General features: G+C 44.9%; 1 protein-coding gene across 7 annotated transcripts in view; it reads right to left on the reverse strand.

Annotated features, from left to right (window-relative positions):
- Positions 1 to 22,533, reverse strand: part of Stard13 (StAR related lipid transfer domain containing 13) — a 386,353-nt gene that overhangs the window by 50,440 nt on the left and 313,380 nt on the right. For all 7 annotated transcript variants that reach the window (XM_050161866.1, XM_050161865.1, XM_050161863.1 and 4 more), the window contains 2 exons: positions 9,516 to 9,587; positions 5,527 to 5,608 (listed from right to left, as the gene is read on the reverse strand). Coding sequence is in view for 5 of the 7 variants with exons in the window: in XM_050161865.1 (XP_050017822.1) it covers positions 5,527 to 5,608; positions 9,516 to 9,587 (154 nt within the window). In the remaining 2 variants the exon portion in view is untranslated. The remainder of the gene's footprint in view (positions 1 to 5,526; positions 5,609 to 9,515; positions 9,588 to 22,533) is intronic.

Raw genomic sequence — 22,533 nt, forward strand, 5'->3', positions numbered from 1 at the left:
AAAATATTTGGGCGGTGGTGGCATACTTTAATCCCAGCACTTGGGAGGCAGAGGTAGGCAGAGCTCTGGGAGTTCGAGGCCAACATGATCTACAAGAGCTAGTTCCATGATAGGCACCAAAGCTACAGAGAAACCCTGTCCCCCCCCAAAAAAAATGCTTATAAGGGGCTGCAGAGATGGCTCAGAGGTTAAGAGCACTGGCTCCTCTTTCAGAGGATCCGGGTTCAATTCCAGCACCTACATGGCAGCTCACAACTGTTTGTAACTTCAGTCCCAGAGGATTTGACTGACACCTTCACACCAATGCACATGAAATAAAGTTTAAAAAAAAAAAAAAAGTCCATGAAGTCTGGGTGTGGTGATGCTTGCCTTTAACCCTAGGCAGAGGCAGGCAGATCTCTGTTGAGTTTGAAGCTATCCTGGTCTACATGGCAAGTTCCAGGCCAGTCAGGATTGCTACTGGAAGAAAAAGGAGGAGAAAGAAGAGGAGGAGGAGAAAGAGGAGGAAGACGAAGAGGAGAGGGAGGAGGAAGCTGTTAGCAAATGACAGCATTTTAAGCTCTTCCGGGGAGAAAAGAGAGTTTATCACCATAATATTTTCTAACCAAAGATGCGATATAGTAATTTGTGGACTGAAAGGTTATTTCTGCCAAACCCTGGTTCAACTTAAATATTTATTGAAGTTTCATCTGGGACAAGGCCCTGTATCCACAAGTCCATGACATGGAGCCAGACAGTCCTCCAGAGCTCAGAGGACCGGAGCAGGAGCCGGGCAGGGGTCAGGGGAAAACACACAGGAGGGGAAGGCGAGCGAACGGCTGTCTGGGGTGAAGGGAGATGGTGAGACTGTGCACTGAGGAAGGCCATGGTGCAGGCAGAGGAGCAGGGTCAGTGGGAGGGCCCAGGTGCAGGGTGTCAGGTCCTGACTCACGCTGTACTCAGCCTGGGGACACGCGCAGGCCTTCTGGTACTCCCTTAGCGACCACCGGAAAACATAAGGCCCTTTCCTTCCTCATACTTTCGGCTCTTGTTTGACATTTCCATGGCCAGACCTCAGATGGGTCGCGAGGTCTTCTGCACTGATTTAACGGCCGGTTTCCTGTGATATTTTTTATTTTCCTGCCAATAGCATGGGAGGAATAGAAAGCAGTGTTGGGCGTTCATCTCTTCCAGACCGTTCTGACTGGGGTCCAACGGCCTGACCTCCTTACCCTCGGCTCCGGTCAGGGCGGTGGATGGAGCCCTGTCAGCTAAGGAGAGTCCTGGGTGGGAACTTCAAAGGCATTCAGGGACCAGAGCCAGTGAAGATGTGCTCTCAACCCAGGGCCACGGGGGCTCCTCCATGGGCTGCGGCCACAGGGCGTGGGAAAGGCCTTGGTACTGAGAGAGTCTGGCAGACACAGATTTTGGAGAGTGGGATGGATTCTCCATGCCAAATACCCAACCCTGCTACGTAATTCCCAAGGCTTGAGGGTGTTTAAGAGTCACAGGCCACGCATAGGAAGGATTTACGGTGTCTGGGGCGGGATGGGGGTGCGATGAGGACATTAGAAATACAGTCTGACGCGAGCAGATGACTGTCACGATGCCACCATGGAGACAGACAAGAAAGGCCGTGCCGCCCTCTGCTTTTCCTTCTGGCTGTCCCCACCAAGTGTTTGCAGCAGGAGAAATCACCCCTGTGCTAGTGCTTAAACCCAGGAACTGCCTCTGGACATCAGATGAGGTGTGGGAGGAAAGCGGGGTCAAAGGTCACCTTTGCAAAAATAAAAAAGAAAAAGTACAAGCTGTGTTGTGTTGTGTGTGTATGTATGATGTAATCAGTTTGCACAAAACAGTTCTCATCATCCTTATTTTGTTTTATGTGCATGGGTGTTTTGCATGAACGTCTGCATCACTTGAGTGTCTGGCACCTACAGAGGCCAGGAGAGGGTGTTGGATCCCTTGGTACTGGAGTAACAGTTGGGAGCCACCGTGTAGGTGCTGGGACTCCAAACTCGGTCCTCTGAAAGGCAGGAAACACTCTTGACCACTGAGTCATCTCTCCTCTATGATAGGTGTTTTTAAAGGGAAGAGATTTACATTATACTTCGCGGAGGCTGTCGTTATTTATCTTAACGATCGCGCAAATCAATCGGCACGTGCGACACTGCACTCGACCATCCCATCCTCTCCCCTGCGTCTTCCCCTCTCGCTGGTCCTTGCTCTTTGAGATGCCTCGTCACTGCTCAGCCTTCTAAGCACACAGGGGAAAGCGGCACTGGGTAGTCATAATCAGTTCCATCACCAAACGACCGTGAACACAGCTCACGCCCTCCTTTGTCATATACTATAATTAGTTAGCATCTATTAACAATACACATTATGCAAATGAGCTGCTATTCACATTAATTTAGGAACTCAAAGGTCACGTTTGAGCGTCTGGGCCTCTGCCCACAGCCAGCTGCAGGAAATACTGTCGCCCACCAGCGCAGATGGGGCCTCACCTCCCCAGAGCTTCGCTTGCTGATATTTGCCTCAAAACACAAACTTGGCCGGCTATTTTGAGATCTTTCGTGTCTTTAAAGTGTTCCATAGAGTTAAGTTCCAACCAACTCAGACAATCGGGTTTGCCCTGAACTTTTCGTGACACGTGGGGGAAAAGGCTAGTCAAGGACCAGCCGTGAGCAGGAAAACAGAGTTGTAACTGTGGCTGCTGAAATGCTGGCAACTGACCGACGCTTCCAGCCTGCAGCAGGCAGCAGTTCATCTCCATGGAGCCTGCCGGATACAGCCGGTTCTGCCAGCCTTCCTGCAGCCACACAGAAAGGAGGGCCGACATCTGGGAGGCTCACTTAGCAGCAGAGGCTAGAAAAGAAAAAAAGAGCCCTGCTTGTGTGACATTGGAAAGAGGACATACAGGCAGGCAGAAAACATTTACAGAATGCATTGTCTGAGGAACGAGGGATTAATAACAGCAGTGGCATCCTCCAAGTGCAACAATAATGAGAAAAAGATCAAAAATATATTTTGCAGGATATGATCAGTTGTGAGACATGGAAAGATGTTTATTGGTCGCTAAGAAAATGCACATGGAAAGTCACAATGCAATAATTGCCAGACACCTGTTAAAATGTGCACGAACAAAACAAAAACAAAAACATACTACCAAAGGGACATATAATAGCTGGAGCCCTCATATGTTGCTGGGAACATAAAACAACAGGGCCACTTGAAGTGGTTACTGCCTCTTTATAAGTTAAAACAGATTTGTCATGAGCCGCCCCCCACAGCCTCATTCTTAAGATTTTAGTGAAAAGAAACATACTTTTATGCTCAAACCAAACTACATATATCCATGTTGACGTGCCTTTATAGCCTCACATTGGGATCCCTGAAGTCTGCTCGTGCAATGGAAAGGCATACATTTTTGAAACGGAAAGAAACACGAATTAATCTTAAGAACATTGCACCAAGGGAAGGGAGCCAGGCAACACAGTCATTTCTGTTCCATGCCATATCTGTGATGCCCGGATGGAACCAAAACTGTAGGCACAGAAAACCAATCTGTAGTCGCCAAGGTTTGGTAGTAGCATGGACATGGAGGACAGAGAGGAAGGGGGGCTTCAGGAGCAGCGGATGAAACTTTTCCAAACCTTGATTACATACTAGAACTAGTCCATTTTTAATATATACATCTGTGCATACACATGCATAAATACAATGCTGCAAATAAGTCATTTTACAGAAAACAAATTTAGAAGACTTAATGGTAAAACATAATTTTAAAAATTGGATTTTTTTTTTTGAAATGCCAGCCAACAGGAACGTCCTCAACAATGAGAGGAAAAACAGCCTGAGGTACTAATTGGATTGGACTGTGTGGAATGAGCGCCTTCAGAAGGATCTGTTCTTGCTGCAGGTGTGCCTTCTGGGAGGCGAGGAGGAAAGGCTGCTCTTCCAGGTCAAAGCTTTGGAAGAACCACGAGGAAATCATCCGGTTACCCCACAGGCTCTCGCAGAGGCAGGTCATTGTGCTTACTTGTTTTCTAGCCTAGATGGCCTCCCGTTCAAATCTATAATCTTACTGTGTGTGTGTGTGTGTAGGTGGGTGTACTCATGCCACAGTGCATGTATGGATGTCAGGGGACAACTTTTGGGAGGCAGTTCTCTTCTCCAGCCATGTGGGTCCCAGGAATCGAACTCAGGTAGTTATGCTTGGCTGCAAGCGTATTTAACCTATTGAGCCAGCCAGCTCTCAAGTTTATGAATCAAAGAGTTCTTTTCTCTTTTAGCCAACAGGATTAATACATCAAACTTAAGCAGATAAACAGGATTGTCTTGGTGGACAACAGAGACTGTTCATTAACACAAATCTACTTTTTTTTTTTTTTTTTTGGTTTTTCGAGACAGGGTTTCTCTGTGGCTTTGGAGCCTGTCCTGGAACTAGCTCTGTAGACCAGGCTGGTCTCGAACTCACAGAGATCCGCCTGCCTCTGCCTCCCAAGTGCTGGGATTAAAGGTGTGTGCCACCATCACCCGGCTACAAATCTACTTTTTCGTCATATAGGAAACAGGGAATGAGTAGCTCTGAACACAAAAACAGATATTGGAGATCTGGCAGCCTAAGATCATATATGATCTGCTTATCATTGGCTTCTCTTTAAATAGTCATATTTATCAAATGCAGTGGGCTGAGGGTTGCGAGCACAGAATCTCCAAGTCCTCTGTTTCCTGAAAAGAGAAAGTGTCCTGCAACCGACACCTACTCCAGCTCTGACTCTTTCCAGAGTGTTGTCCAGGAAACCACAAGTTCTTCAGACATGGTTGACTTTTCATGTGGAATTTAACTGTCTACAAATATAGATTCCATTGGCTTTTCAAAATTTTTAACCCAAGTTCAACGGTTCCGTATTTGTTCTTTGGCTCCCACCTCATCACTTCACCTGGGCTTTCCCCACCACTCTGTGAGGTGTTTGGTGGGAGATTCTTCACGTATATGTCTTGGGCTCTTCGTCACATAACAAAGGTTTAAATATACCACTCTGCCACTGTGTTTACTCGGCTTTACATGTTCTGACTCGAAGCTGTAGCCACTTGACTTTATATATGTAAAACAAACAGGTCAAGTTGAACATACTCAAAGGGTGAAGTCTTAGCCTCTGCCCCGACAGTGCTTGTGAGCTTGTGATGGTTGACCCGCTGATTCCTCCTCCCCACCCCGCCTCATCTGTGCCGCCTCTTCCCTGCCCTTATCCTTATTCGCATTTTGGAAATGGCATTTAACACACTCTGAAACATCCAAGCCCTTCTTTCTCTTCTTTCCCCTTCTGTCCTTTCCTCTCCTCCCTTTCCCCTCTCTTTTTTTCTAACCTAATGTCTAAAACCCCCTGTTAGGATTTAAATTCTACACAAACAGGAACTGAGCATGCTCAGGGTACCAGGACCTAACATCTGGCGACAGTGGTCACAGAGAAAATATTTACTGAATGGAGGCCGACACAGAAAAGAAACAAACATCAAAGCTACTTCCCTCATCTGGCTTACCTGCAAAGAGGCTCTACAAGGTCCCTTTCAAGAAAATCATGGTCTTTTTGGACAGCCACAATGTTGATGGGGAACTGGGAATCTAGGAGGGAAAGGGGAGACAGAGGTTAGGGGATTTTCCCCCCTTTGCCGTAGGGGATTGCAGGCCACTGTACTCGGGCCACCAAGTCCACACAAATCCCCGATCTTAACCATAGTTCCAGCTTATTACTGTTGCTGATGGCCTTTAAAAATAGCACACGATTTTATTTTTATCACAGAAAATGCTTTTGAGAGTACAGCTTAAGTGCGAAACACGAAAACAAGCGCCCGACCTTGGACAAGATTAAATGCTGAGTGCCCTTAGTGTCCCTGCTTATCAGAGGCTCAGGTGGAGGTGGTGAAGAACGGCAGGTGCTTCCCATTCCCCACAGCACAGCCCACAGGCCGACAGTTTCACAGAATTCTCAGTTTGATAGATTTTTTTTTTTCCTTCACAAAGGGCATTTCCCAAAATACCCCAAGTTCAATGGTCTCAGGTTTTCTTTTCCTTCCTTCCTTCCTTCCTTCCTTCCTTCCTTCCTTCCTTCCTTCCTTCCTTCCTTCTTTCTTTCCTTCCTCCCTTCCTCTCTCCCTTCTCTCCTCCCCTCCTTCTTTCCTCCCGTCCTCCCTCTCTTTTTTGATAGCAAAATTTCCAGTCATCTTGAAGTTCCCCACTGATGCCAAACCTATGACTTTTCCTCAAAAGAGGACTCATGCCAACTGGGAGGGCTACCGTGACTATCAGAATATGGCTTTGATTTTAGGAGCCTCTTTTACAAAGGAAAACCTCTGGATGTCACTTGGCATAACAGGCAAGGTCAACTTTCATGTCAGTTCACTGTGATTGCCCTGCCTTTCTATTTTACACTTTCCATACCTTCCGAGTTACAATAAAGCTAATGTTTCTAAACCTTCCTCTGTGTTGGAAGCAGATGCTTCCCCCATTCTGGAGACACATCTTTGCCTCTTTAGAGCAAGGGCCACACAGTAAAGATTTAAACATTATCAGTTTGCTGACATTTTTATTTGGCCCAACAAATCAAATTCCAATTTGAAGACATAAAGATTTGGTTTTATTAAAAAAAAAAAAAAGCCAACCAAGTTAGTTGAACTAAAGAATTTCATGGTGACTGAATCCCTTCTGGTCCCCAAATGGATACCACCTCACCCTCTTGGCAAGTGAGTGAACGTCCCAGTGAGAAGCACAGACACAGGAGCCCAGGGACTCCAGCTTTAAGCCCTGCTTACTTCTGGGTATGTTACTCTGGGCAAATAACTTTTCCTCAACTGTACAGTATCACAGTCATGATGGCCACTTTATGGCGGAGGTATGAGCATTGTTCTTTTTTTTTTTTTTTCGAGACAGGGTTTCTCTGTAGCTTTTGGTGCCTGGCCCGGAACTAGCTCTTGTGGACCAGGCTGGCCTCGAACTCCCAAAGATCTGCCTGCCTCTGCCTCCCGAGTGCTGGGATTTGAGCATTGGTTTTTGAATAATAATGGGCACAGGGAAAGCTCTGTTCTTACTGTATTTATGCAACATTTATGGATGAGACACAATCTAGCATGCACATGTTTGTGAGCTAATAGCGCATCTTAGAGAGTTATGGACTGCTTACATTAAAGTCTCACAGTAGCGGTAGCATATGCATTATCGTGTATATATTTATATGTATATACTCAAGAATCAAAGGGTTGGCATTTTTTCATTTCCTCCTTCCACTTCAGGACAGTGAACTGCTTGTTGCTGTTATGTTTCTTTTGACACAAACCTAGACATGTTTGGGAAGAGGGCATCTTAATTGGAAACATTCCTCCATTGTCTTGGCCTGCAGGCAAATCTGTGGGGTATTATCTTGACTAGTGATTGATGGAGGAGAGCCTCACTCACTGTGGGTGGGGACACCCCTGGACTGATGGACTGATAAGAAAGCAGGCTGAGCAAGCCATGATAAGCAGGTCAGTAAGCGGCTCCCCTCCACGGCCTCTGCATGGGCTCCTGATTGCAGGTTCCCTCCCTGAGCTCCTGGCCTGACTTCCCTCAGTGATGGAGTGTGACCCGAGAGTTATAACACGAAATAAACCCTTTCCTCTTTATTTCGGTCACGGTGTTTGTCACAACAGAAACCCTAACTAGGACAGAGTCACTTAGCGTTCTGGGCTCTTCCCTCCTAGTTAGTAAATTGACGGTAGAGTAGGAGTCGAGAATAACGTAGACTTAAACTATAGGAATCTTTTCTCTTTCTTTCTCTCTCTCTCTCTCTCTCTCTCTCTCTCTCTCTCTCTCTCTCTCTCCTTCCCTCCCTTCCTCCGTCTCCCCTTCTCTCTTTCTTTCCTTTTGTCTAAAAGGCTCTGTATGACCCTATGAAACTCTTTTTAATCAGAGATTCTGAGCTTCAAACTACATTCCAATGCTAACTCTCCTTTGTCCTCACAGAATTTATATGAACAAAGTAGCAAAAAAAAAAAAAAACACCTTTTGGTTTTTAATATAAAATTGAGATTTTTGATGAAAGGACAGGAGTCATCTATAAGGAAAGATTAATCTCGCTGACTCTTCCCATCCTACACAATGTTTGTGCCATTGGGAAGAGAAGCTGCATATTTTTCCTGCTAGGCACCCTCTCCTGAGCCCTCAGGCCCACTCCGCTGCCTCCTATTTTGCGTTATGCTTTGATACCCCCTGGAGAGTGGACAGTGTCCAAAGAGACTCGTGCTATCTGCTTTCCTTGTGTGTTTGGCCAATGTGAAGCCATGGATGAAACACAAGGAGGCAACCTCTGGCTCTGCCCATGGCCAGCTGTGTGTTTGTTCCCTCCAGAGATATGTATGGGCTCCTTCTTTCCTGGGCCCTGGCATCATCCCCCTGTGGTAGTGGCAGCCTCATTAACTATAAACCCTTGGCTCCTTCTTTGTGCGTACCTTATCTACAGCTTTGTAATAAATACCACTAGCTATAATTCCCCACAGCTAATCGCGTGTGCCACCTGCCCACTGCTGGGACCTGACTCCTTCCTGATGTGTAAGGACCATGTACAAAACATGGAAGATTTGATGATGACCTTAGATATCAGTAAGGTAGAGAGAAGTGAAAATGGTGGCTGAAAAAGAACATTCCCATGGGCTCGTTACATTTCGGTGCTTGATCCCTATTTGGTAGAACAGTTTGGAGAAGGATTGGGGGGGGGGCATGGCTTTGTTGGAGGAGGGGTGTCACTAGGGGTGGGCTTTGAGATTTCAAAAACCCATGTCATCCCCAGTATTTAGCCTTTCTGTCTCTTGCTTGTGGATCAGATGCAAGCTCTCAGCTTCTGCCCCAGCACCATGCCTGCCTGCCTGCGGCCATGCTCCCCGCCATGATGGTTATGGACTCTAACCCTCTGGAACTGTAAGCCCCAAATAAACTTTTTTCTTCTCTAATTTGCCTTGGTCATGCTGTTTTATCACAGCAATAGAAAAGTAACTAAGACAGCAAATTTGTTAATTAGTAATTAAAGAATCAAGAACCAGAAGTATAACGCTGGCAAGAAAAGCCATTTATCCAAAACTCAGAAGACTGACGTCTGGTCCATAACATTTTTTTTAAATAACATAGGCATAAGCAAAGGCTATCCCCAAACAACTAGTTTAGAGACATCTAGGAAACTTACTAACAACACATTCATTGCAAATTCAAGAAAACTGAACACAATGAAGTTAAAACAAGGAGGAGCATGTTAGTCTGCAAAGCGAGTCGGGGTGGACACTGGAAAGAAAGTGTGGAGCTGGGTGGGAATCTGCAGCGGGAAGCAGGAAGTGGGGTGGGAACGGGAGGGCTCTCATTTCCAGATGTGTCCAGATGAGCTTACTATTGCCAAGGCCGAGAGGGAAGGGAGCAAAGCCACAACGCATCAGAGCAACGACCCAGAAAGCAGAAGGCAGGGTCCACATGGTTTGTCCTGAGTTTGTTCTCTCTGTAAAGAAGGACGTACCTTCATACAGCTGAGCGTACTGCGGGAACCCAGCAGCTCGCAGCCAGTCACATGCTTCCTTCGCCTCGATTTCTGAAACATACAAGAGAAAGAACGTTGTGAGTCTGACAGTCACACTCCGGTTCTGCTGGTGTGCTCCGTGAGGGCCATTATGAAGCAAAGCTGCTCCTGGGTAGTCGTGTGTAAGTGAGCCTACCCAGAAGGGAGGATGTACAGAGTGTCCGGGCCACTCAAGGCTCTCCTTGTGTCTGCTCGGATTATCTCCCCTGTGGAGCCATAGTTCATAGAATGAGAACCAAACACAGAAGGCAAGAGCACAAAGGCTGAATGTCCTACAGGGAAAAACGCCTTGTTTACGCACCAAAGAACTAGGTGATGAAGGAAGAGAAGAAAGACTTATTATAATTGCAATCCTCTTTTTAATGGACCTTTTAAACCTTCCAAGATAAGCCAGAGATTATTTATTCAACCTTGCTTTACTCTTTCACTCAAGATAAAAAAAAAAAAAAAGGAAAGGAAAAAAAAAAAAAACACAACCGCCAGTCTATTTTCTCACGAATGAAGGCATTACAAAAATCCAGTTTCACCGACGGTTTTAATTCCCAATATATCGCCTGAGAATGTTCATTGGTCAAGCCTGTTGGAATGACTTCCAACTCAAGAGTGCAGAGGGGAAAAGGATAGTGAGACCCAAGTCCCATGAAGTTGCCAGAACTGAGGGGGGCCACACCCAAGAGGCTGGTCGGTCCTTTGGGTGACAGTTCGTGGGGTGGATCGACCAGCTGCCCATGCAAGCAACCTCCCTGAGGGAATCTGTGGACGGAGCTGGGAGGAGCGAGCGGGTAAAGCAGGCCATTCTCTGACCTTGTGGATTCTGGATTATTTCACAACCACCATGCTGTTAGATAAACATCAGCCCAGGGAAAAGAAGTTCATCTGTCAAGAGTTCAGTTTCTCCAAATAGAAGTAAAAAGCCTAGGGAAATGTCCTGGCCAAAGCTCTCCTCAGCTGCTAGATGTTCAGTCAACGCATTTCCGTTTCCCTGGGTGCTTGTTTTCCTCTGTAGTCAAAACTACTAGTAAAGGCCTTTCTTGAATCGTTTACACAGAAAAACAATCTACATGAACACGGGCCATAGGCCTGAGACTGTGCCCTTTAAATAACATCTCAGCAGCTGTCTAGCACATTTGATGTGACGAAGCCATTTAGGGTATGTTAAAACAAATCAAAGCAGATTTTAGCCTCAAAAGATGCACAGAAGCAAAACCTTCAGGGAAGCAATAAAAAACTTCCATGTTCTGGTTTTTGTAGCGATGGGGGGTTTTTGCCAATTCTGACCAGCATGGATTTCATCTTCACATCGAGTTTCAAGCTGCACCTCTGCTGCCTGCTTCAGGATGATAAAGAGGGCGGAGCGAGAAAACAGCCGATTTCCAGACCTGTGTGAAGCTCAGTTATGAGTTGGTAAGGAATCGCAGTCCTGCATTTTCTAGTGAATCACACCAATTATGCATTTTGCTGGTTTCTTTTTGTTTCTACTATGATCAAAACATAGTTTTTAGCAAGAAAATCCCAGAGAGCCAGGAAATGACATGAAGAGACCTAGAGGTCAGGTGATGCAGAGCGGACGGAAACCCAGAGGGAAGTGGGAAATCAGGGCACCAAAGGACATTAAACCCCTGGAACAAAAACGATGACAAGATTTGAGGCAATTAGAGCCGCTGGAAGGAGAACTGTGGCCAGGCGGGGGGATGGAATCGAGGCTAGGCAGAACAATCTTACATACGGTCTCTCTAAACGGCTTCATCTCCCTTCAACAGAAACACGGAGAATGAACACACAAACACAAATAATCAAACCTCGGCCACAACCAGTCTAAGTCAGTCACTCAAACAGGCTAATTTTTTAAAACTGTTTGTACCAAGTTTTTAGGTTTCAGACTCAAATCACAAATTGCGAGGAATAAATAATAGTAAATTAGAAAATGCCACTCACCAAACCACGGTGAGTGGCTCTTCAGACCACCACCATACTTGATTCCTTTCTATTTGCCTAAATGCCTATCAAACGCAACCCTCCTTTTGCATTCTGCATAAGATTAAGTAAAACGGTTCCCTTCAAATTCCTTTTCTCAGGTGTTTGTCACCATTGAGAGAGAGGGAGAGAGAGAGACAGAGAGAGAGAGAGAGAGAGAGAGAGAGAGAGAGAGAGAGAGAGAGAGAGAGAGAGAGAGAGAGAGAACAATAGAAATCAATCCATCCAGAGGACACAACACACACACACACACACACACACTATCGGGGCACCTTAACAGGCAAAGTGAATATTAAGATAACAGAAGGGGATAATGGCTGCTGGCCTAGTATCTTGACATCTCAATTGAAGAGCAAAAGGAACGTAGCAACCAGCCACAAAACGATCTTGTATAATTACCGCCATCAAATTTCACTTTGACTGTTCAGCTGAGTTGGGAAGGGGCTCACCCACAGTCCCTTCTAACCCCTGTCAGACAGACGCTGTTTTCCCCAGGGCCTTTGCAGTGGCCAAAATGCGGGAGAATTAGAAGAGAGTCCTATTGCCAGTGTCATTTCACCAAGATCTATCTAATGAGACTTAAATGACACTTGATGAGGATAACATGGGCATTTATTTTTTAATGTGCACTCGGTAACCATCCCTGTATTATACATGAGCATTAAGAGCCATTAAAATCACATTTTGGCTATGCTATTTGTTCCCCATTTGCCGCCCTCACCTGCTCTTGTAGCAGCTGCAGGGATACATCAACCTACTGCAGCTTCCTTCTGAAAACACAAGCTGGGGGGGAGGTGGAGCCCAAGAAGGCCGCGGGACAAAGGGGTCCACAGATGTCTACTGAGCTTACTGTGCTAGAGCTGTCCCCCTTTACCTCCCAGTGGATGGTGAAACCCATTGTAGGCCACGCCTTCTGATTTGATGACTAAGAAGTCTCCCAAGTACCTCTCATGCAGATGACACATACAGTGTGCTCATTGGAGACAAAAGGGTAATTCTCATCCCCAGTGTGATACAGTGGAACCCTGTGGGACTGTGGGGGATCTCGTCATGCCCCCAAAACTCATGAGCTCTTTCTGAAATTAATTAATTAATTAATTAATTAATTAATTTTCGTTCAATGTTTTCTGAGGCAGACTTCAAGTACCCGAAGTTCTGGCAAGGGAAACTGAAGAAAGGGTTTTTTCGTACTTCCCTTGGGAGAAAGTATTCCATTTGGCTGGGTATCATGACAGGGCTTCTGCAGAACTAAGGATGACATTTGTATGTGTGGTATGTTGTATGAGTGTGTATATGTCCAAGTGTGAGTGTGTGCAGATGTCCGGGCACAGGTGTGAGAGTGTGATGGCCTAAAGTTGGCCTCCCTTTATTATTGTCCCCTTTGTTGCTTGAGACAGTGTCTGTCTCTCTCACTGAATCAAGAACTCAACATTCATCTAGACAACCTGGCCAGTCAGCCAGCCCTGGGGAACCTTCCGCCTTCTCTGTCTCCATGTTGGGATTGCAGGCATGTACCATGGAGACTGTATGTCCTCGGGATCAAATTCAGAATCAGCATCTTGCATGGTGAATGCTGGCCATGGAGCCCTCTTCTCAGCCTCAATATCAGTTTATAACAAGCCCACATAATAATCAAGTCATTTGGATCATTTTGGCCAACAGTCTCTTGGTGGCTGCCCAAACCCCTAAGTATCTCTGAATCCAATATACACTGATCTTCTCCAACAGGTAAGAGATATCTGTGAAGTGAATAAAAGACAGAGTACATAACAGCCTGGGTCCAAGGGACAGAAGGATGACTCAACGTCTTCCAGTTCTAATAGCAGGACCTCCTTATGTGAGGGGCCTCTTCAGATTGGTCATCCCGATTCCCAACTACACACTACCCATGTGTTCCTGAAAAGTCTCCTTCTCCCACAGTGTAGACTGAGGAGCCCCAGGCTCTGGTTGGGGTTAGGTGCTCTCTTTTTTGTTGTTGCTGTTTGTTTTTTTAACTAACTAACTAACTAACTAACTAACTAACTAACTAACTAACTATATTTTATGTGTGTTGGTGTTTTGCCTGCATGTATGTCTGCGCATTGGTGTAAAGGTGTCGATTCCCTGGAACTGGAGTGACAGACAGTTGTAAGCTATCAGGTGGGTGCTGGCAATTGAACCCGGGGCCCTCTGAAAAAGCAGCCAATGCTCTTAACTGTCTCTCCAGCCTCGGGTGCTCTCTTCTGAGGCCTGTCTGTGATTCCAACCTGACAGGAAACCACAGGTTTTGTCTCATCTTCACCTGGGTGCCAGTTGGGCTGTGCTCAGTGACTCCTCACCTGGTGGGGGCAGGGGACGGGGACCCTCTCAGTGGTGCCAGAGGGCTGTATGTTCCCATCTGTATGAGAAGAAAGGCAGCGTAGAAAGAAGCCCTGGCTGGTGATATGTTTTTACAAGATCGTACCGTGTTTCTTAATAACTGTACATGTTCAGCTTTAAAACACCATCGGAGAAAGCCTGAAAGGTGCAATCAAAGCGACGTTAACTCTGTCTCATTACCAACACATAATTTAATGTATGTTATCTGCCGGAGTGGCGACATCATAATAAGATCTTAGCTCGGCCGCTGTTCACAAACATAATTATACACCGTGAGTGTGTTTCCATATAATGATGCTATTTATAAAAAACCTGAAATTTTCTGTGTTTGGAGAATGATTTCTTAAACATGCTGATATTTGAATACTACCAAGTTGTATTTTGCTGGGGATCTTAACAAAGCACGTAGGATAGAGCACTCCAACAAATCCTCCCCAGTGCAGACCGAAGGTAGGAGGAGCCTGGAGCTCTGCAGAGGCAGAGGAGATGTAAACTGTTTTGCTTAAAAGAGATATCACTAAGCGACTTAGGCGTGAACAGTGCTTGTTCCAGACTCAGGATGGCGGTAGTCAAGGCAAGAGCTTTGCTGAGCTCGAAGGATACAGACTTACAGTGTTTTTAAGCTGGTGCACCTATCAAAACAGAAATGCCTAGCTAAAGCGCTAAGGCTTTAAATGTACTTAAAGTACATTTGGGTTCACATTATGCCCTGCGCAGCAAACAGTCTTCCATGGCTAACCCAAAGGCATTAAGTAGTCTTCCAAATGGCCACAAATTTGAACCAGGGACGCGTTAGGATGAACGTGTTAGAAGTCTGGCTGGCTGGAAGGAACCAGGGCTCCTCTGCTGTGAGTTTTACTACTGGGATAGTCACGAGCACTGACCTTACAAAACTTCTGCAAACTTCACAGATAGACTGGCCCCAGTAGGAAGCAGCTACTTCCTAAGTGCTCATGAAAACCCTCAACAGGGGTGACTCAGGAAAGTGGGCTTGGGGGATGCTAGCTTTCCTCCCCCACTGAACTGGCTAGTACATTGTACATCTTGTTCCTAAAGAAGCTCTTACTAGTAGTGAGGAATGTCTCAGCCACCACGAGATGTCTCCTTGGATGAAATTACCAGCATTATAGTATCTGGAAGGTGTTAAGATTTCAACAGGCCCATGGTTATAAGTTTGGGATAATTCATACCGATGAATTAGCCTCATGATTAATATACTACTTAAGGCAAATGATGCCTTTGCTTTCAGAGAGAACCTCTCAGGTGAAGGCCTTGCTTATTAAATGTGTATTTCTTTGGTCAGATATGAGGCAGATTTTGTTCAAATTAATGCCAGGCTATCTATTTCATATCTCTACAGTCATGAGTAACACGCTCGTTAAGATTACACAGGGCACACACTTCCCCGGATCCTTCTCCCAGGAGGGCATTAGAGCCTACATCACAGGAGGAGGGCAGCATATTATAGCGTTTCCGCCTTTGCTTTAGATTCCATGGCCTCATGTCAGGATGCATTATTTTTTTCCTGCACTTTGTGAATCTGTATTAAGTTTGTTTTGATGTTTTCAGTACCTGAATAATTCTCATGTATAAATGCCCAAAATGCTTTCACTTGTATAACATTTTCTTTGTATGATATTCTAAGGAAGGATGGGGAGTTAAAATACAGGTTGTTTAAGGCAAATTTAAGATTACCAATCATTTTGTTTTCAAAACATCAAGTCAACTGATAAGCACCTGTTTTATCTCACCATGGTTTCAAGCAACCCTTTTCTTGATGCACAGCAAAGCATATTGCTGTCAGCAAGCATTTGACCATAGGAAGGACAAACCTGGGAGTTCATAGCATCTAAATCCATTCCATCAAAACAGAAAAGTTTGGCTCTGAGCATGCGTATTTCTTTCTCCAAAGCCAGAGTCACATGATGCTATAATATACCATCATCAATTCTTAAAAAAAATTATTTTATTTTTAAATTATGTGTATGTGTGGGGGTATGTTCTCATGAATGCAGTTTTCACAGAGGCCAGAAGGGGGCTTTTGATCTCCTGGAGATGGAGTTACAAGTAGCTCTGAGGTACCATTGTGGTGCTGGGAACCGAACCCATGTCCTCTGGAAGAGTAGCCAATGCCCTTAACTGCTGAGCCATCTCTCTAACCCTTCATCTTAATGTTAGCTGTATTTCTTAGTTTTGAAATATCAACTGAAAGCTGGATTGATAACAAATCTAGTCACTAAAATAATTTCTATTACAGTAAAAGGGGTAAGCATATTTTAAGAAATAGGTTTATTCCTAGTCACTGAAAAGCTGTTTTAAATACTTCTTTCTCAGTCAAATTGGCAAAAATCACACATATGTGTATATGTATATGACACACATCACATAATGGTACATGATAGTTATAATATATATAAAACAAAAATTAAGCACTTTAAATAAATAATCAAATATATAATTAAAGAATATACATGCTATCAGCTTTCCTTTTATGCTTCTAGTGGCTTCTACCCTTCCCAGCAGCCATGTGGCTCTCCTCCGAAGTTAGCTTGGTTATTACATTCACTTCACCCAATGAAAGGGAAGCAGAAGCAATAGATGCTAATTAAAGAACAGAAACCAAAACACCTAGGGGTTGTCACCTACCAGTTTCCCTTTCTTTTTTTTTAATATTTATTTATTTGTTTGTTTGTTTATTATGTATACAATATTCTGTCTGTGTGTACGCCCACAGGCCAGAGGAGGGCACCAGACCCCATTACAGATGGTTATGAGCCACCATGTGGTTGCTGGGAATTGAACTCAGGACCTTTGGAAGAGCAGGCAATGCTCTTAACCTCTGAGCCATCTCTCCAGCCCCCAGTTTCCCTTTCTTGTCCCTGTCTCATGAGGCTGCATATCCTAGATAAGGACAGTCTGGGTCTCAGAATGATGACAAAGAGCCACAGCAAATCAAAGCCATGGGCATGAGTTAATTTGAGCCGCTGCCATTCCCTGTGCAAATCATACAGAAAGCACCATGACCCTTTATTTCTAGTTGAGAGTCTGTTGCTCTGACTCGGAAATGAAGACAGTTGCATCCATGCCAACTGCACCCAGCTCGTGTGAATTCAGACAGTGTAAGACGTCTCATTTGTGCCACAAAAAGGCCAGAGTCCACTTGCAGCAGAACAAGAAAGCTTTCGGGGTATAAACCCCAATCTTAATTCCTAGTCATATTTAATAAGATAAGAACGTACAGTCTCCCCACCACAATCAGTACCAAAGAGACAACAGAAAAGATATGCGTGTCCAGCCAAGTAATCTCTGACCTGATTGTGTCGACTCAAGTTTTCCATTAGACAGCGGAGAGCGTTAGTCTCCCTTTTCATTTGGGACAGACTGTTCCCATCAGGCACTTGTGATATTTCCCAGTAAGGATGCATGTATACACAAGTGTGTGAACACCCTCAGCCTTTTGAAGTCATGGACACACTGCTTACTACTAATTCTCAAGAGACTCTTCAAGATGAAGTCAGTTCAGCAAATGAAATCAAAGTAGGGAGACAAGATTCAGTAAGAAAGACCAGAATCTGCAGGTGTCACCTGAAGGCCATGAGTGTTGACCCATCATGACAGCAGACTCTAGTAACCCTTTTTGGAGCAACTACATGAGTGGAGACTCTCTTTCTCTTGTCTTGTCTAACTTCTTCTAGCAAGGCAAAACAAAACCTATAGAAGTTGTCTTGATGTTGGTTCCCCAGCAGGAGGTCTAAAGTCTACATTGGAGGGGCTTTGATTCCCCCTCCCATTTATAAATTTCAAAGTTGTTGGTTTCTTGCTTCCCAAGAAGCACTCTTCCATCCTACCTTGCTCTAAAAAGCATTTTTAATTTGTGTGTGTGTGTGTGTGTGTGTGTGTGCGCGCGCGCGCATATGCATCTGAGTACAGATGCCTCAAATAGTCAGAAGAGGGCACCAGATCCCCTGTAACTATAGATATAGATGGTTGTGAGCTACCATGTGGGTGCTGGGAACTGAACCTGGTCCTCCGGAAGAGCAGCCAGTGCTCTTACCGCTGAGCATCTCTCCAGCCCCTAAAACTCGTTTTTAAGTATTAAAAAGTATGCATGTTACTAGGACCTCAAGCTCCTCTTGCAGCTGTTTTCAGGGTAGGTGGGAATGTCTATACTTGGAAGAGGTTATCCATTCTCTGATCAGCCTAGCTTAACTCTTGCACCACTCTGTGACTGCAAGGGCACCAGAAACATGTATGACGTTGATGAGAACCTTGTCATATGGGTAAATGAAGGAGCCCAGATATTTTTATGAGAAAGCAAAACCAATCATCCCCCATGTTTTTTGTATGCTTTCATCCCTTACAGGGCTGGCATGGTAAAATGCAATGCAACCAAAGCCCCGATGCCTTTCCTGAGACTTGTGATGCATGTCTCTCCAGCTGCGATGCCTGGATCAAATTAAACAGTTATAAATGTTTGTACAACTCAGGAATAATTTTATTACATGACTATACATAAAAACTTGATGTTGTGTATGTGTGTTTCCTTCTATTCTTTGGCATAAATTTAGACTAAATAAAATATTTGCTTTTCTAAAATATTCTTCAATGTGCCTTTGGTAGCTTGTGGGAAGGCTTTCTGCCTGGTTGCTGAAATCAGATGATGTTGGCTCTGGGGATGGTGTTCTAAGCACATGGCAGTCACCCCAAGAGGATAACAGGACTCAAGAAAAGAAGTTGTCATTGGTTTTTAGCCGCTGATTTGTTTATCTGTGTTCTTCAAGGAAAAAGAGACTACCAAGTAAAGACGTTTGCTAAGTACTGCGGTTTTTATGTGGGTGTTCATTCAGTTCCTTGCAGAAGGAATTAATGAATGAGTTCAAGTAGCTGAAATATCTTTATCTGATGTGGGGTGGAGTGGTCCAGGGTTTAATTGATGAGGTGGGAAATGGAGCAGTCAACACAAGCCGTGGTGGTTTGAGTAAGAAACCCATGCTCATATGAGTGCTTAGTCACCAGGCGGCTCACACTCATCTGTAACTATAGTTCTAGGGGAGCCGACATCTTCTTTTGGCCTCTTTTGGTACTGCATACACACACACACACACACACACACACGCACGCACGCACGCACGCACGCGCGCACACACGCATGCACACGCACGATATAGGATTCCTCTATGTATGCTGTAGATATGTTTTACTACCATTGGTTAATAAAGAAGCTGATTTAGCCTATGGCCAGGCAGAATATAGCAAGGTGGCAAATCCAAGCAGAGATAGAGGATAAAGAAAGGTGAAGTTAGGGAGATGCCATGTAGCTGCCAATGAAGAAAGATGCCGGAACCTTACCAATAGGCCACAGCCTCGTGGTGATACACAGATGAATAGAAATGGGTTTATTTAAGTTGTAAGACCTAGCTAGGAATATGACTAAACTATTGGCCAAACACAGCACTGCAATGAACATAGTTTCCATGTGGTTATTTGGGCCTGGGTGGCCAGAAAATGAGCAAGTGGTCTCAGTTTATACACACACACATACACAACACACACACATACACAACACACACACACACGTACCCATATACAATGGCAAATATTCATACGCATGAAATAAAATAAAATCTCAAAGAGATAACAGACTTGAGGTAGCAAAATAACTTTGTATTCCTCCTTACGTGGAATTTGATAGACTGATAGCATGTTTGACCCAGAGATTTGAACACTCGCCCACGGACCCTCAACTAAAGCATACCAAACCAGCCATTCAAAGTGCCACCAATGCTCCGTTCATCAGTGCAGCACCAATCAATAAGGAAGGGACACAATGACAAGACCCGGGAGATGCTGATTTCAGGATGGCACTTAAAGCCTGGCCATTGCACTGCACTTACAGGACACTGACACAGCCACTTCAAAGAGGCCCAGAGCACTTTTGTGTAAAGATAAGCAATGTTCATTTTCAAATATCAGATCAAAATACAGCTGGATTTCCCTATCATCTGTATTCCGTCTGCACGGACGCAGCAACCTCATATTAGAGCAACTGAGTAAACATGGCCTGACCTGACCGGGTGTAGACCTGAGCCGTGCAGTGAGAGCGTTCCCATCATTTGCGGTATCGGATGTAAGTCATCCAGAGACTCGAGAACAGACAGGAAGCTCTGTTCCTTGGGAGCATGTAAATATGCCATTGTCAGCAAGAGAGACCTTATGGCTCTTGGTGTCTGTAGGAGAGGGTAGAGGCGGAGGAGCAAATTCAGGAAGAAACCCATGGGCGGGGTAATGTCAAGTTTCTCTTTTGAGTAAAGAGATACACAAAAGGTTAAAGAATGAAAGGAAAAGAATAAAATGAAAAATCACCTTAGAGATGAACATGTTTAGTTAGCATGCAATTTCTTGTCATTTATTATAAAAATGTGTACATATGTCTAGGCTAAGTAAGATTTATTTAATTTTAATTGTGTGTGTATAAATATGCACATGAGTGCACATGCCTGTGGGGGCCAGAAGAGGGTGTCAGATCCCCTGGAATTCAACCTTTTCTGCTTTAGGAAGAAGCACTTTTACCAGCTAAGCCATTTTGTCAGCTCTTACATAATCTGCTAAAAATCTGTATTTTCAGTTGACCATGTCACCAGATATCCTTTCAAACATTCTAGGTGGCTAACTAATATTCCTGTTGCCATTAGTTTAAGACCTTCTTTTCTTAACAACCAAGGCTTCCACACTCCCGAGTTTAAAATAAGTTTATTTCTCCAGAGGCTTTTGCCCTAAGCAAGAAAATGACCAGTATGCGCTTCCTAATCAACATACTCCAGAAACTGCTTTCTGGGTCGGCATTTCCCATGTTACTTTACATTCTGGCTTAAGACACCTCTCACATGGTTCCGATTTATATTCTCAGCAGACTCCACAAAGGAGATTCTAAGGGGAAGTCTATCCACACAGCAGAGCTTTGCCTCAACACCACAGGGACACTCGCCTTCAACTAACAGGAGTCAGGAAGTTCAAGGTCAAGGGTGGACCCTGTTTCCATTTCTCTCCTCTTGGAAGTCTTGGGTGGGCAGACAGCTGATATCTCTGTAACAGCTGCTCACTTATCTTTGACCTCCTCGACAGGCCTGTACACAGTTTCCTGAGTCTTGGGTTGACCTCTTCAACATGCCTGTACATACTTTCAAGCATGAATTTCACTCTAGGTATGAAACTGATATTTCTTGAGTACTAAAATTTCAAGATTTACTTTTAAAAAAGACAACAGATGGGCTGGAGAGATGGCTCAGAGGTTAAGAGCACTGCCTACTCTTCCAGAGGTCCTGAGTTCAATTCCCAGCAACCACATGGTGGCTCACAACCATCTGTAATGAGATCTGGTGTCCTCTTCTGGCCTGCAGGCATGGAGGCTGAATACTGTGTACATAATAAATCTTAAAAAAAAAAAAAGACAATAGACAAGGCCAAATAAAGGCAAATTTTACATCTTTTAAAAATGAACGTGCTGGCAGACTACAGACGCCACAAGTCAGCCACATATTCAAACAGACAGCATGGCCCCCTCTTCCACGAAATTAGCAAACCTGTTCAAAGTGAACGTCAGGAACATCTGAAAAGGTACGATGATTTTCTCTTTATGCAAAGTTAATGCCACCGTTTCCAGGGAAGTTACAGCAAACAACAACAACCACAACAACAGAGCAAATGCATTCTAGTTTGTTTTGGCTCAAGTTTTTCCTTGTCACCCAATATACTTTCCCCTCTCAAGACAGCCCATCAGTTTATCTAGGAAGCGGTCCAAAGACCAAGCAGACTACTAGGATACCAGGAGGGAACAGGGCTGAGCGCGGCTGAAGGTGAAGGCTGAGGATGGATTCCAGCTCCAGGTCTCATGACCTCCTTGACCTTGGGGAGGCTGGATTTACAGGCCCCAGTTTTCCACCTAGAGAATAAGACTAAACAGCAGTGCCTCCCTCCAAGGGCTGTAAAGGGTTAAATGACTACATCAGGATAAAGTGATTGAAATGCTGACTGTTTCTCTGTAATAGATGGAGCTGTTTGTTGGTTTAATATCCCGTTATCTACCCACGAAGCCCTTCATCTGGCCACACAAAACCAGAAGACATTTGTATATTTATTTATCCTCCAGACAACTGAGAAATGAGAAGGTCTACTGTTGGGCGCCATAGGACACTGCATGGCTCCTGACACACTGAGGAGTCAGCCAGGGAAGACAAACGTGCAAATCAGGAAATCCCAGCCGCACGGGGGCTACAGTGCTCTCCAGGACCCACAGTGAAGGGTGTGGTTTTGGATAAAACGGCCACTCGACTCCCAGCAGATGATGTGAAACGTGGGGCAGACGGTTCTGCCGTGGAGAACCCTGCTGCTGCCTGCCAAGAGCCTTGGAATCTCATGAGCTCACGCCTTGCTGGCAGCAGGCTCTTCTGGGACTACGTGAGCGCCTGTTGGAGGACCCCGAGGCCACACGGCACCTGTCAGCCTGCATCTGTCTCCTCCTTTGACAAGGCGCTTAACACGATTCATTCTGTATCCCATGGAAGGCTCCATTACAGTCTCTCTACTACATGATAGGTGCCGAGAGTCATAAATGAGATCTGACACTTTG

The sequence above is a fragment of the Alexandromys fortis genome, unplaced genomic scaffold, assembly GCF_014885135.2.
Source record: "Alexandromys fortis isolate MF-2015 unplaced genomic scaffold, M_Fortis_MF-2015_v1.1 scaffold_118, whole genome shotgun sequence".
Lineage (NCBI taxonomy): Eukaryota > Metazoa > Chordata > Mammalia > Rodentia > Cricetidae > Alexandromys > Alexandromys fortis.